The sequence below is a fragment of the Pipistrellus hanaki genome (genome assembly GCF_964339955.1).
Source record: "Pipistrellus hanaki genome assembly, chromosome: 10".
NCBI classification, from domain to species: Eukaryota; Metazoa; Chordata; class Mammalia; order Chiroptera; family Vespertilionidae; genus Pipistrellus; species Pipistrellus hanaki.
In genome coordinates, this window is record NC_140512.1 from 11,641,143 (window position 1) to 11,655,674 (window position 14,532).

The 14,532-nt window shown below is 54.2% G+C and overlaps 1 protein-coding gene across 2 annotated transcripts; it reads right to left on the reverse strand.

The window, feature by feature from the left end:
• Window positions 1-1,057: 1,057 nt before the first annotated feature.
• Window positions 1,058-14,210, reverse strand: ZNF746 (zinc finger protein 746). 2 transcript variants are annotated; one of them, XM_084896875.1, is made up of 7 exons: window positions 13,959-14,210; window positions 10,735-11,034; window positions 10,538-10,607; window positions 9,486-9,599; window positions 5,706-5,897; window positions 5,082-5,207; window positions 1,058-3,539 (listed from the first exon to the last, which is right to left on the reverse strand). In XM_084896875.1, exons 1-7 carry the CDS (start codon window positions 13,980-13,982, stop codon window positions 2,482-2,484), a joined length of 1,884 nt encoding a protein of 627 aa, XP_084753001.1. In that variant the 5' UTR covers window positions 13,983-14,210; the 3' UTR covers window positions 1,058-2,481. The 2 variants fall into 2 exon arrangements, with proteins under 2 accessions (XP_084753001.1, XP_084753000.1); XM_084896874.1 differs by having other exon boundaries at window positions 1,058-3,542.
• Window positions 14,211-14,532: the final 322 nt, after the last annotated feature.

Genomic DNA, 14,532 nt, shown 5'->3' on the forward strand with positions numbered 1-14,532 from the left:
TCCTGTAAAAAATCAATAAAATATATTTATATAAAAAAAAAAATTCCTGCCTGTGCTAAAATGCAAGCAGCTCTGCAAGTTCAACGTTGTAAGGATTCTCCCCTGGACTCTCCAGAGGAACCAGCCCAGCTGACATCTTGATGTTAGCTCCACGAGCCTCATTTTGGCCTCTGAACTCCAGAACTGTTGGGTGAGTTTGTGTTGGCTCTAGCTACAAAGTCTGTGACAATTTGTCACAGCATCAACAGGAGACTAACATAGGAAGGGGTTACTGTGCCATGGCCTACACAGGATGCTTCAGAGCAATGGGTTCAGAGTGAGAGTTCCCAGGAATTTGGAAAGTGTTGGGTTGCTGCCACTGGTGGTCTCCCTAACTACTGATTGGGAACCCCCTTTTGGATGTCTGAAACTCAACTCAGCACCCTCTCTCGTCTAGACCCTCTCCTCCCATATTGTCTTGAAGAATGCAGCTGAGCCAAAGGTTTCCAAGTCATCCATCTAGTGAACCACTCAGTGGTTGGGGGCCTGCATGGAGAGAACAGGGGCAGGAGGGAGAGAGGGCGTGAGGACAGGGAAGGGGGCTGGTGGAAGAGATGAAAACGTGAGAGAACAACTGTTACCTCTAGTTGGTGGGAACATGGATGTTAGCTTGGGTCTAAGGCCATCGGGGGGAACTTGACTCTGACACAACTACAGGCATTGCCCTTCTTTTCCTCGCCCTGGCTGAGCCAGAAGATGCAAAGAGAAAACATCCGGCATCAGTTTTGATGTTCTGCACTATTTCTCCTGACCTTCCTGTCCTCATGTGCATCGTATCAAATTACATAAGACTAAATTACATAAACCGTGATCATCTTCCGAAGCAAAGTGACAGGATGTGCTTTGATTTCCCCTCCAAGTCTCCAGAATCTTCCATTCATAGCTTAGGCACTGTCACTTCCCTGGGTTCAAGGTGACCAAGTGCCTGGGGAGCTGACCACACAGCCTGGGGGCCATGTTCAGAGGCATTAGCACCAGAGATGCAGATCTCAGAATGAAACCCACAAAACCACCTCAGTGCTGGTTAGGTTTTATTTTAACAGGGCATTTCCTCTTCATGTGTTTTTCAAAATATCAGTTATGTCAATTAGAGGTGTAAACAGGTACAAAATATACAGTACAGAGAAACAATTTTTTAAACTAGTCTATTGTCTAACAAAAGTACACATGGGGGAGCTGAGTGATAGCAGCCCTGGTCTCTCCTCTGTCGGGAGATAAGGGATCCAGAGGCGGCTTCAAAAAAACAGGAATGATTACTGGGGACAGCGCTGTGGTGGAATTAAGAAACCTGGGCCCATGTCCAATCCCACCGTTAGGATGTCAGCAGAGGAACATCAACCACACGCAGCCTCTCGGACCTTGCTGGGAGTGCCCACACCAGGGGGGCCGGGCTTAGTCTGAGGCCTGACGGTTTTGCTCGTGCACATGTGGGACAAATCTTCAGAGAGGGCAAAAACAGTTTTCTTTCCCCAAACTGAACTGGGAAGATAAGCCATGTCTAACCTGAGGCTTTTCCCAACTGCTGCCCCCCGCCATTAGCTCAGCGCCATGGTGCAAGGCTGAGCTATATCCCCTTTGAGTTAATTATTTCTCATCTCTAACAAAAAGACTTGCCTTGGGTGTTTCACAAAGTCACAGTAACAATCAAATGAGATATGTGAAAGAATTTTGACAATGAAAAAACACTACACAAAGGACACAGAAGCATTTTGCTAGAGTGGAAAAAGCTCCAGGTGGGGTTGGCAGCCCAGGAGTCTGATAGGGATGGCCAGTGGCCCCTAATGGAAACACAGAAGGACCAGCACTGTTGGGGGGCCTTTTTAGGTAAAGAGGCCAGCTGGCTGCTCTGGGACGAGTCCTTCCCGCTGAGATGAGGCTGGAGTTCCACAGCACCCAGTTGGTCTCAGGTCCCAGGAGGCTTGGAGCCCCAGGCCCAGCCCAGCCCAGCCCTGGGCAGAGCAGGGTCTCAATTCCCCAGACTTCGTGCTAAGACCATCTCATCCCTAAGAGTGAGTGGGGCCAAGGGAGGTCTGGTCCCAGTCCCTCCTGTGTCCCCAGGCCGGCCGACCTTCACGTCAGACTTGGTAAGGGCACAGCCCACATAAACACGCTCCGGAAACCAAAAGTATACTAGAAAGTTTAAACTGGTACTACGTCTATTTTTCAGCTTCTTCAAGAATTAAAAAAGTTTTGTAATTAAATTACTTAAAATTCTATGGTGCTGTTTCAGAGTTCTACTTTGTTTAGAGGTGGAAGCTGTATTTGACAGTTTCTCTTCTTCCAGTGATCATTCAGTTCAGCAACCTGGGGATTTGGTCTCCCAGTCTCCACTCCCGCCTCTGCGTTGGCCGCCACCCCGAGGACATCTGGGAACGGGACTTTTTACACTCATGGCCCTCAAGGGTCAGAAGGCTGAGTCAACTCTGGCCATCCTGGGGTGCCTCACAGGTCCCCGCCCTCGGTGGGTCCCAGGACACTCAGGCCACAAGTCCAGTCGGTCACAAGGTCTGTGGAGGCTAAGGGTCCTTTGGAGGCAGGGCTCTTAAAGGGGTCCGGGGGAGCGGCTGGGAGGGGAGGCAGCGGCTGGCCCCGGGCCGGGCCCTTGGCCCCCGCGGCCGTGTGGTTGCGCTGGTGCTTGCGGAGGTGGTCCTTGCGGATGAAGCTCTTGCCGCAGACGGTGCAGGTGAAGGGCCGCACGCCCGTGTGGGTTCGGTAGTGGTCGATGAGCTTGGAGCGCTCGGTGAAGCGCTTCTCGCACTCCGTGCAGGGGAAGGGCCGCTCGCCCGTGTGCAGCATGCGGTGCCGGATCAGGTGAGCCGGCCGCGTGAAGCAGCGCCCACACTCCCCGCACCGCAGGCCGCTTCCATCCCGCGCAGGCCCTGCCGCCCCGGCCGCCCCGTCGGGCAGCTGCCCGCAGCTGCGCTGGTGCGCGCTCAGGCTCACCTGCAGCTGGAAGCTCTTCCCGCACGTGGCGCAGGTGAAGGGCCGGCCCCCGGGCGCCGCGGCCGGGTGCTTCTTCAGGCCAGGCTTGTGGCCAAAGCCTTTGGTCCGGCCAGGGTATTTGCAGGGGTCACTGAAGGGTCTCGGGGCCTGGCCTGGGTCCAGCACAGCCTCTCCGTTGTCGGGGGAGGAATAGGGCAGCCCCTCGGGCCCAGTCCTCGGGTTCAGACCCACAGGAGGTTTGCACCTGAAATTCCAGCCCCATCGGACTCCCCCAAGGAGCCAGTCCCCGGGGGGGGCCTCGTCCTGGGCCACGGCGGGGCTGGGGTCTCCCAGGTCCCGCTCAGGCCGGGTGGGCTCTCTGAGCCCCAGCACGGGGTCCTGGCTGGGGAAGGAGCTGCCCTGGCTCTCCCAGGCACCTTCCTGGACAGGACTAGGGAAAAACCTTGTGGCTTGGCCTGGTCCAAATAGGGTCCCGTGGGCCTCTAGGTCAGTAGGGTGCACTGGTGTGGCCACCACCTCCTCTTCCTGAACTTCAGTTTTTATCACAATTTTTACATCTGCTGAGAAAGACAGAAAGACCAGATATCATTTGACCCCTCCTGGGCTTACAGCCATTATCTGATCCTTTCATCTGGAGATTCAGCAGCTCCTTGCCTCTACCATCATACAAGCCACAGGATCCAGCTCAGCAGAGCGCCCCCAGGTGGACATGAGGCTACTTCAAACCCAATATGAAGACATCCCTGTACTAGTACTTTCATTGCAAGTAAAACCACAATCTGCTTACGGGATTCCATTTCTACTTTAGCTGTTAAGGCTAATCAAGAATTTATCTTGAGGAAGGGACTCTGACTGCCGGTGGCAATGTACCGGAGGGGCAAAGGCACCAGGTTGGGGATCGTCTGAGGCAGCTCTGCGGCTTCCCACAGACCAGCTGTGGGCTGCAGGACGATTTTTTAAATATCCTCACCTAAGGATATGTTTGTATTGATTTCGAGAGAGAGAAACATCAATGTGTGAAAGAAACATCGATCCATTGCCCTCCATACCTGACTAAGGATCAAATCCACAACCTAGGTATGTACCCTTACTGGAAATCGAACCCAAAACCTTTTTAAAAAATATTGATGATGAACCAGATGATGCTCCAACCAACTGAGCCACCTAGCCAGGACTGCAGGATAATTTCTTAACCAGCAGCACATCTGTGAACACTCTAGTCATAGGGCTGTATGAGGGTTACCAGATAACATGTCTGAAGACACCGTGCATGCGATTTGGCATGCAGCAAGCATCCAATAAATGTGGCCAGCTAGCTAATAATAAAAATATTAGCCGAATTTTGGCTCTGTGGATAGAGCGTCAGTCTGCGGACTGAAGGGTCCCAGGTTCTATTCCAGTCAAGGGCATGTACATTGGTTGCGGGCACATCCCCAATGGGGGATGTGCAGGAGGCGGCTGGTCGATGTTTCTCTCTCATCGATGTTTCTAGCTCTCTATTCCTATCCTTTCCTATCTGTAAAAAATAAGTAAAATATATTAAAATATTAGTAAAACAGTAAAAATGTGATTTGATGTAAATGTATTTGAATTTCATTTCCTGAATTTTGAATCAGGGATTTTGGAGTGCTAAAATATAAAGCAACAGATAACAGGCCTACAAAATAGAAATAAATAGAAAAATAACACATAAATTTAGAAGTTTTCTTCCCAATTCTGGCCTGTGGACACTTGTCTTTGGTAGTGCCGATATCTAAGAAGTGCTTCTGGCTTGGTTTGTTTTTTCTTTGCCAGAAAGGAAGTGGAGGCCAGGTTCCGAGCCTGGGCAGGAGGTGCATCCTCTCCAGGGATCGACTTATGAGCACTGACTGGTTAACATGAGAAAAGAACGGCTGGAAATATGGACATGCTCAAGGCAGGCTGTCCAAGCCTAAGAATCTGGACAGAGATAAAAGACAGACCGCTGAGTCCTAACATCAGAGATACCTAAGTACCTGCTGGCTGAAAGGGCAGGGCAGTTCATCAGTGAGAAAGAGGCGGGGCTTAGGCACCTGCAGGGCAGAGGTAAGTCTTTCCCACCCTCTCTCTGCCACCTGTACCTTCTGTGGAGGCCGCCGTGTTGAGCTTCAGGGTCCCGTCTGAGCATGCAGAGGAAGGGTGGTGGGGAGGGAGATCTGCCTGCCAGGAAGTAGGTGGGATAGTGGTTGAGAAGTTGGAGTGGACGCCTGCAACGAAGAGATCAGAGCCTATGGGTTAGAGAACAGAAGCAGCAGGAAAATCCCACAGGATAGGAATAACACCCTGAGGCCCCACCCCAGGCATGCTGCATGAGCACAACTGTCCCACTGCTCCTGAACCCAGGTTTCTTTTGCTCCCCTCTTGGAGGCACCGGGAGGCTCACAGGTCATCGACTTATTTCTTATAGCCCCTCCTTAATATGAGGCAGCGGGTGCCTTAAATGCCCAATGCTGGGGGCAAGAAAAGTGCAGCTGATGAAATGAGGCAGAGAAATACCAGGGCAAGAGCTTCACCAAACCCCGAGGTGCCCAAGGCGTCCGTTAGTGCAGGTCCTGTCATAAAGTGAGGAAACGTCTAAGCTAGCCAGGCCAGATGTTTGAGAGCCCATAGTTCCCATACTGTGGCTTCCAGGAACTCCTTACCCCAAGGCCTGCCCTGGGCTCTGCCTCTCATTCCTGCATCTGCTCCCGGTCTGAGCCACTCACCAGAAGCAGCATCCGTAGAGACGTCTCCTGCTCCAGAATCCAGCTGGCTGAGGCCCCATGGCTCCTCCCCGATATCGGGCTGCCCGGCTGCCCACGCTTCTACCCCCAGAGCCTGCTGCTCCTGGAGCTGGAGCTCGCTCTCTTGCTTGATCTGCATTAAGAGGTCAGGGGCAGGAACCGGGGCTCCCGAGCCTAAGAAAGACAGAGTGTGTGAGCACAGCTTCAGGGCCCCCTGGTCCTGAGGTGGGCACATAGTCGGGCAAGGAAATAAACCTCTCAGGGGTCACACAGCATGAGAGCCTGGTAGGAAGGCATGTGCCTTGGTTGCGGGCACATCCCCAGTAGGGGGTGTACAAGAGGCAGCTGGTCGATGATTCTCTCTCATCGATGTTTCTGACTATCCCTCTCTCTTCCTCTCTGTAAAAAAATCAATAAAATATATTAAAAAAGATATTAATCTTGACAATGTTCTGTAAAATGGAATAACAGTAAAGACAAAATCTTAAAAGGTACCAAGGAACCTGGCCCACGTGGCTCAGTGGTTGAGCGTTGACCTATGAACCAGGAGGTCACAGTTTGATTCCTGGTCAGGGTACATGCCCAGGTTGTAGGCTTAATCCCCATTTGGGGGGTGTGCAGGAGGCAACCATCAATGATCCTCTCTCATCACTGATGTTTCTATCTTTCTATCCCTCTCTCTTCCTCTCTGAAATCAAGGTTCCTAGACAGAAATATCAATAAACGAAAAAAATGAATTTTTGTACACTACTAGAGTTTTAAGGGAGCCCATCAATGACCATTTTTCTTTCTGTTATGGATCATTTTTTTAATTGAATTTATTGGGATGACATTGGTTGATAAAACTATATAGGTTACAATTGTACAATTGTATAACACATCATGTGTATATAGTATTGTAGGTTCACCACCCCAAATCAAGTCTCCTTCAATCACCATTTATCTCCCCTTTTCCCTCTTCTATCCCCCCCACTCTGTCATGAATTTTAACAGAGAGGTAAAACCAAAGAGGAAGGCAGGTGAGGGTAAACTATTTTTATCACTGATAATTGAGGATGCAGCTTTTATCTGTGGGTGAGAGGGGTTCTTATACTGACCCTGGAATCAGGAAGCCACCTGCTAGACCACTTGGTCAGGGAGGCTGTCCCCAGCAGAGCAAGCAGAGACCGCCTGTCCCCTGGGATGGCCAACGGCCCAACCCTTGCTCCCAAACTCTCCAACCATATATGTCCCTGGTGGGACCTCTGGTGGAATACCCAATGGGGCAGAGAGGGGGATGTTATATTTTGCAGGAGGCAGCTGATCGATGTTTCTCTCTCATCAATGTTTCTGACTCTCTCTCTCCATTCCTCTCTATTAAAAAATCAATAAATTAAAAAAAAAAGAAAAAAAGAAGTGCTGGGCCGCAGTCCTTGAGAAGGTGGCCTGGATGGGAATGAGTGCCCAGTGGAGGAGGGTCTCTGTCCACAGGGTTGACAGTCTGTCAGTCACAGGAGCCAATAGAGAACTGGGCACAGATGCAGGCAGATGGGCAGGTGGGGTAGTAAGAACTGTAACAGTGTTTTGCTTTGTTTTTGTTTTTTAAAAAATATATTTTATTGATTTTTTACAGAGAAGAGGAGAGAGGGATAGAGAGCTAGAAACATCGATGAGAGAGAAACATCGACCAGCTGCCTCTTGCACACCCCCTACTGGGGATGTGCCCGCAACCAAGGTACATGCCCTTGACCGGAATCGAACCTGGGACCTTTCAGTCCGCAGACCGACGCTCTACCACTGAGCCAAACCGGTTTCGGCTTGCTTTGTTTTTAATTATATAACGTATTTTCATAGAAAAACTATTCTAAACAGAATAGTTTAGAAGGTGGTGATTTGGCCTTCATGGGTCACAGCCGGTCAACCTCTGGACTACTGAATGGACTGAGGAGACACGCCGACTGCGCTCTGAATCCTGGGTGAGAAATGGCGAGCACGTGGGGCTTTCTCCAGCTCCTAGGCTGCTAGGGAGCTGGTGCAGAATGCACACAGGTTAAACCAGGATTATGGTTTTGCCAGATGAATACAAGGAACAAAAGAGGGGTGAGGGAGCTGAGGATGTATGCAAGGGAATGATGATGATGGGCCCAGAACCCAGGCTGGGTGAAGACGGAAATGCCGCCGGGTGGACAGTGAAAAGGCAGCAGGCCCAGAAGCTCTCGGGAGCTGGACAGGGAGGGTGCGCTGAGATCGAGGCGATGGGAGAGGTACACAGTCAGGGAAATGACCATGGGGTGCAGGGTGGGGGACTAAGGAACAGAGAGGCCAGGTGCTCAAAGGACCACCATTGTGAGAATGCCATCGCCAAGAATGATGGCAGGAGGAGATGAGGGAGGGAGGTCTGCAGGTGGTGGAGAGACGGGAAGCATGTAATTCAAGGGGGCGGGCATGGGGGGGGGAGCCTGGTACAGAGCAGCCCCTGCCAAGCCGGGGGTGAAGGGATGTGGGAAAGGGAAGCTGCAGAGGACACCGTGTCCCCAGGCACCCAGGTCTCATCTGAGGAAGGACGGTGAGGCAGGACACTCAGGAAGAGCCTCAGGGTTGGAGTTCTTGCGGAGGACCGAGTTCCACAAAGTACAGCAGAGTTAGAGCTGGAGAGAAGTTGGAGAGGAGGCCTGGCAGGGGCTGTGCCAAGCCCAGAGGGGATGAGTGAGTGGCTCTGGTCTTGGACAGGGGCGGGTGGGGATTAAGGCCATACACAACTCTCGATGACATGCTCAAGGCATAAAATAGAGGCCAGGGCATGTGGGGGTCTTACCAGCAGCCACCATATTCCCAGGTCCCCTGTCACTCTTATTAACGATGGTATAGAAACCATTCATGTTACAAATGTACTAACACAAACCCACTGTGAACTTCGCACCCAGACTAAGAAACTACAAGATCCTGTGTCATAACCCTCTTTCTGTCATTTTGTCCTCTAGCTTTCAGGCTGTCCTAGGCACCTAAGCAGGGGAATGCTCTGACCACTGACAATGTAGCTAGTCTGTACACCATCTGCCTTTGGAAAAGTGAAAGTGTGTTTGCGATGAAACAGCAAACACAGAAGACACATCTCAGTCACCACCAATTACACACAGTCCCTCTTCAGGAACCCAGGTGAATGAATGGAAGAGAGGGAAGCCCAGGCACCGGGGACAGACAAGGAGAGGCGGGTCTCCCTGGTCACGGGACATTCGGTCATTACCCCACAGCCGCCAGGCTTTACTTCAGTCAGTGGCGTGACTCACACATCCACCGTCCTTTCCTTAACTTCCAAACGTGCTGACTGGCTCCAGGAAAATCTGAGACAGCGATACCTGGTATTCAGATTTTCCTTAAATCAATCTGTGGTTCTAAATCATCGCAAACGTGTGGCTAATATGTGGCTAATGGGTTAATGTTCTGTGACAACTAATGAATTTCAATGAGACGTGGTTCTTGGATGGAGGAGAGGCTGACTCTTCATGAAACTAAGTGTTGTCTTTAATAGACGCCTACCTTCCCTATCAATGTCCTTCCTTCCTTCACTTTTACTAATTCAGTGCCACTGGTTCGGTTTCTTTCCTAAAAGTCTGGGTTTGCTGTCCGTTCCACACTCGGATGTATTCCCGAGTGTTAGATGAATAGGGTGTGGGTCATAAATCAACTACAAAACAAAACTTAGAAGGCCATGCCCTCTCTGGCCCTTTACTCCTGTTCCCATCAGCTCGCCCGGTGTCTCCCTGACCCCGCCCAGCTCCTCACCTGGACTCGGGTCCACAGGCACATCTGGAACCTTGGGGGCTGCACGGCGCCAGCCACATGGCTCCTTCCCTTGCTCGGCCTGGGAGAGGACCTCGGGTTTGGAGATGGCGTAGTCTGAGGAAAACATAAAGGTTAGCTTTGCCACGTGGTTACATTCAGAGCTGGGGACAGGCAGCCTGGGAAACCCAGAATGGCCAAGAAACTAAATTTCCTGATTGACACAGAGCAGTGTTCTCAACCACAAGCAATTCTATTCCTAGGGAGACATTTTTGGTTGTGAGGACTGAGGGCTGGAGGAGAGGTGCACCTTGTGAGTGGAGGTCAGGATGCTGCTGCCCCAACCACACGGAATCATCTGGCCCCAAATGCCACAGTGCCCAGGTGAAGAAACTCTGGTACCGTCTCTACATTAAGAAGTGATACATTTCTGCAAACTGAAATATAACATCACACCTTCACCTGCTCCATCCGCACTAAGGATGCTCACTGCCTCCAGATCTGGGGTCACAGAAACATCCCGAGAAGAAATGAACCCAGGAAGAAAGAGCCCAGACCTTCTGGGCACATGAGGAGAGCGGCAGCAGCCCAGACTCTCAAAGTCTCGAGCATGAAGACAGTACTGGCTGCAAGAAGCACAGTCTGCTCACATTCTCCACTGAACCAGAGGAGGGTCACAGGCAAGGCCAATCTCTCAGTAAGAGAGAGCTAAACGAGAAAGCCTTTCTCAAATGTGGGTGGATGAGACCCTGGAGCTCAGTCGTAGGTACCTTCTCTAAGCCTCAGCAGAGGAATGGAAACAGCCATGCTCCACCCCTGGTTAGCGAAGGGGCCTCCCCACCTCGGCCTGGTATCCTGTGACTTTCACCAGGTGGAAGGGACCTTACACCTCGGTCACCCAGGACTCATCTATAGGATGAAGAGAGAGAACTCTTTGCATGGTCTAAGTGTCCAGTAATTTATATATCCTTGCGATAAAACCCACCAGCATGAAAAGAGAGATCTGAGGACTCCCCCAAATAATACTGAACAGAGAAATGACTATCAGGCCTTACCCAGGGAGACCAGTGTCTCGTAGTTGCCCCTCATCACGTGCTTGTACAGTTCCTTCTGCCATTCATCCAGCTGCTCGGAGAAACAGATAGCCATGTCATCAAAAGTCATGGACATCTGGAAACACAGATGTCATGCCCGCCCGCCCACATTTATAGGCACAGCCCCTCGGGCTGTCCCACCCCAGGTGCCCAGTTACCTTGGGGGCCTCCCCCTTGCTGCCCGGGGGCAGCCGCAGGACCCAGAAGTTCCTGTTCCTCAGCAGGTTCTCCATGTTCTCCAGCCGCCTCTGCAGCAGCCCGTACTCCTGCAGCAGGGTCCCCAGCACAGCCCACTTGCCCTCCAGCTGGTTCCCGAACTCCAAGGTCGTCTTCTCACAGTCAGCCAACTTCTTCTCGGCCATTCCTGTTCGACCTTCTAGGGAGAGCAAGCGGGCAGCCTGCGATTCGATCTTCCTCTCCATTGCCTGAATGGTAGCTGCCATTGTCCAGGGAGAAATCTTCCAGAAACAAAGAGAGACCAGCATTGATCATTCCACCAGTCGTGTTCTGTGAGCCCAGCTATCTTAGGTGTGGGGGAGCTGGAATAGGGGTGGGAACCCACATGTGAAAAGTGGGGATGCCCTGGGCCACATGCCAGGGTTCAGTCTAATGATCGCCTGCTCTGGGAGTCTTACACATCACCCAAGTCTGGGTGGCTGCCGTCCCGCCAGGCCTCTGCAGCATGCTATGCAGACCCCGATGGTGGCACTCTCTGCCCTATGGTTATCCCTGCACCCTCCCGCATGACCTCTGACGGCTGCACAGGCCCTTTTAACAGCATGGTGCATGGCTTGCAGCAGGCGCCCAGTGCAATTCTGCTAAGCAAACGATGACTGAGCACTGCTGGGTGTTTCAGTGGAGAAATGGTAAACTGCAGGTTTACTAGAGGCCAGCCAGCACTTCCCATCCTCTTCACACAAGAACCTCTACTGATGATGACCTAGCAAAAACACAACCCAGGCGGTTCACTGAAACAGCACAAACAGGAGTGCTGCTCAACTGCTTTTTTTTTTTTTTTTTTTTAAAGCAGCTTGTGTCTCTTTTTAATAAACATAAAAATAAAATGGTTAATTCCTCGCCTCACAGGACAATCTGATTTGGTTCCCTCCCAGTTACCACCCCCCCCAAATTAAAAATCACCATTATTGCAAATCTCCACCAGCCAAGGCTTTTTGCTATAACACGAGTCGGCCCCTTGAGAGACTGACTCTTTCTGTCGCTATTCCTACTTCTCCCGCCAAGAGGAGAATTATGGTGTTAGACAGACTTTTCTATGTGTGTCTCAGACATTCTCGTAGCTGCTCCAGGCTGTGGCACACCTTACAAACTGGAGGGGAAGGTAAGACAATGCCATTAGGCTTGACTTTGGCATGTGCAGCTACATCCCACAGACATGGAGCTCCCGCTGCAGCTGCCTTTCCTGTCTTGGGAAGTTCACACAGTGGCTTGGACTGACAGTTGGGGACACTGAGGAAAGGGCAGATTTTGCTTTAAGTGGGGGCTGGACCACCTGACTCACCCACATGTCAGAGTGTGTGTGTGGGGGTGTCCTCACTATCCATGCCTCTTCCTGGTGTGCCTGCGGCCAGAGGACCCACAGTACCTTACAACATTCTGGAAATGACTCCTAAACAAATGGTAAGTGACTATTTGCAAACTAAAGAAGTGACTACGAGGAACCAGTGTGGATTCACGTAGGGAAAGTCACTGAGCACTAGAACAGGGGTGGACACTTCAAAAAACAGTGACAGGAGAGTTTGAGCAGAAGCCTGAGAACCTGGCTGTTTGCAGGGAGGCTGGATCAGATGACCTCTGACCTCTGACCTAAAAAAGAAAGAGCTCTGGCTGGGTCTCAGAGGAGGAGGAACTCGACAGGCAATAAGCTGGATGTGTGTGGCACTCCTGCCTTCCAGAGGCTGCAGGGACTGCACTGGACTAGCACCTAACCCCCCCCCCCCCCCAGCACCTCTCCCCTCGCCCCAACCTCCCACCTGTCCCCATCATGATCCCAGCTCCAAGCGTTTGCTCCAGAAGCTCCCCATCCACTGAAGTCCTACTCACTCAGCCTCCTAGTGCACCTGCCGCCATCATGACAACCTTTGCATGAGTAAAGGCCTCCTTTGTAAACAACGAGGCCCCCTGTGTTCTTACCACTTTAACCAGGCCCTGTGCAAGGCTTTCACACTACCTGGTGGGAGCCGGCCACTATTGCTGCTCAAACCCAGCCCCTCATTAAATGGTGGCTGGACAATCCGGGGCTGTCCCCGGACTCCTGCCAGGGAAGCCGAAACCTCTGTGCTTGAGAGGAGCTGGTAAGAGAGCCCCAGATTCTCCAACAGCTCCTCACCCACGTGGTGGAAGTCCAGGCATCGGAACCCCTTCCAACTCTCCCTCAGCCTTCTCTCCTGCAGTTTCCCGACCAAAGCCATCTTTTTGCAGGTGCAAGGACACCTTTCCGTCCCTGGAACATGCTAGCACTGCCTTCTCCCTCTCTGGGCCGGGAGCCGTCCTCCCCACCTGAAATCCTAGCCTTCCCTGAGAGCCCAGCTCAAATCACAGAGGCTCGGGCCGGGAGGGGTGCGGACTGCAAGGGCAGCCCGTGCCCTGTCCTTCTCCCCGCTCCCAGGCATGTTCTACTCCATGCAGGACACGCTCACCTGTTTTGCCCTGTGACTGCCTGTGTCCCTGCCTGCTGTCCCCAGAGCAGCGTGTTCCTCAACACAGGGCGACCTTGTCTTTTACACACTTCCTAGCGGTGTGGTTCTGGGCAAGTTAACTTCTCTAGGCCTCAGGTTTACCTTTTGTACGACACAGAGAGCGCGTACCTACCTACCCTCCAGGCTTGCTGTGAGGACAAAACCATGCCTAACAGGGCTGCTGCGGAGCCTGTTCCTACCCACGGGGGCAGCTGTCTTCCGCCCGGACCGCAGCGAGCCGGGCACTCGGCACGGGGCGAATGCGGAATCCAAGCCGCCTCGGACACCTCCCAGGTGCCACCAGGCCGCTGGGGGGAGCTCCGGGGGCAGGGAGCGCGGGGCAGAGCGGGGGGCAGAGAAAGGAGAGGAGGGGAGGGGAGGGTGTGTGTGGGGGGGCGCCCCGATGAAGGGGTCCGCGGGTGGGGCCGGGGCAGGAAGCCGCGGAGGGCTCCGGAGCAGGCGCGGGGCGGCCTCCGGGGCGGGGACGGCCGGTCCCACCCCGCTCGGGCTCATCCCGGAATGGGGGGCCCGGCCGGCGGGTGCCGTAGGCCCCGGAGGACCCCGCGCCCCGCTCGCCGCAGCCCCAGGCCCGGCGGCCCGGCCCGGGCCCCGCAGCCCCTCCCCAAGGGCCTGCGGCGCCGAGTGCTGGGCCCGGCCCCGAGTCCGCGCGCGCGGGCCGCCCTTACCGGAGCCGCGGCCGCCTCGGCCATGGCCCTGCGCTGTCCGGCCCGGCCCGGAGGAAGTCGTCGCCGCCGCCGCCGCCGCCGCCGCCGCCGCGCGGCCCGCCGCAGGCCGGCCCCGGCCTCTCTGCAGGCGCCGCCCGCCCGCCCGGCCCGCCGTGCCCGTCCGCGGCGCGCGCTCCTCGCTGCCGGCCCGCGCCGCTCCGCCCGCAGCCGCGCCGCCGCCCTCAGCGCCCGGCCGGCCCACACTGCATCCTGGGAGCCGGCGCAGGCCCGTGAGGCTTCCTGGAGGCAGCGCGGCCGCACAGCGCCCCCTGCAGCCCGAGCGCCGAACGGCAGGCGCCCGCCCGCCCCGCCCCTCCGCGCCCCGCCCCGCGGACCCCCGCAGCCCCGCCCCCGCCCCCGCCCCGCCCCCCGGAAACGGCCGTGCGCGCGCCGACTCACCCGGGACCGCGCGCCCACCTGCCGCCGCCGCGTCTCCTGGGCGCGTCGGGCTTCGGTCCCCGCGTCCCTAGAGACCCGGCGACGGAGAGAAGCGCCCGCTCCAGGGGCTGCGGGGCCACCCCCGGCCCCGGCCCCC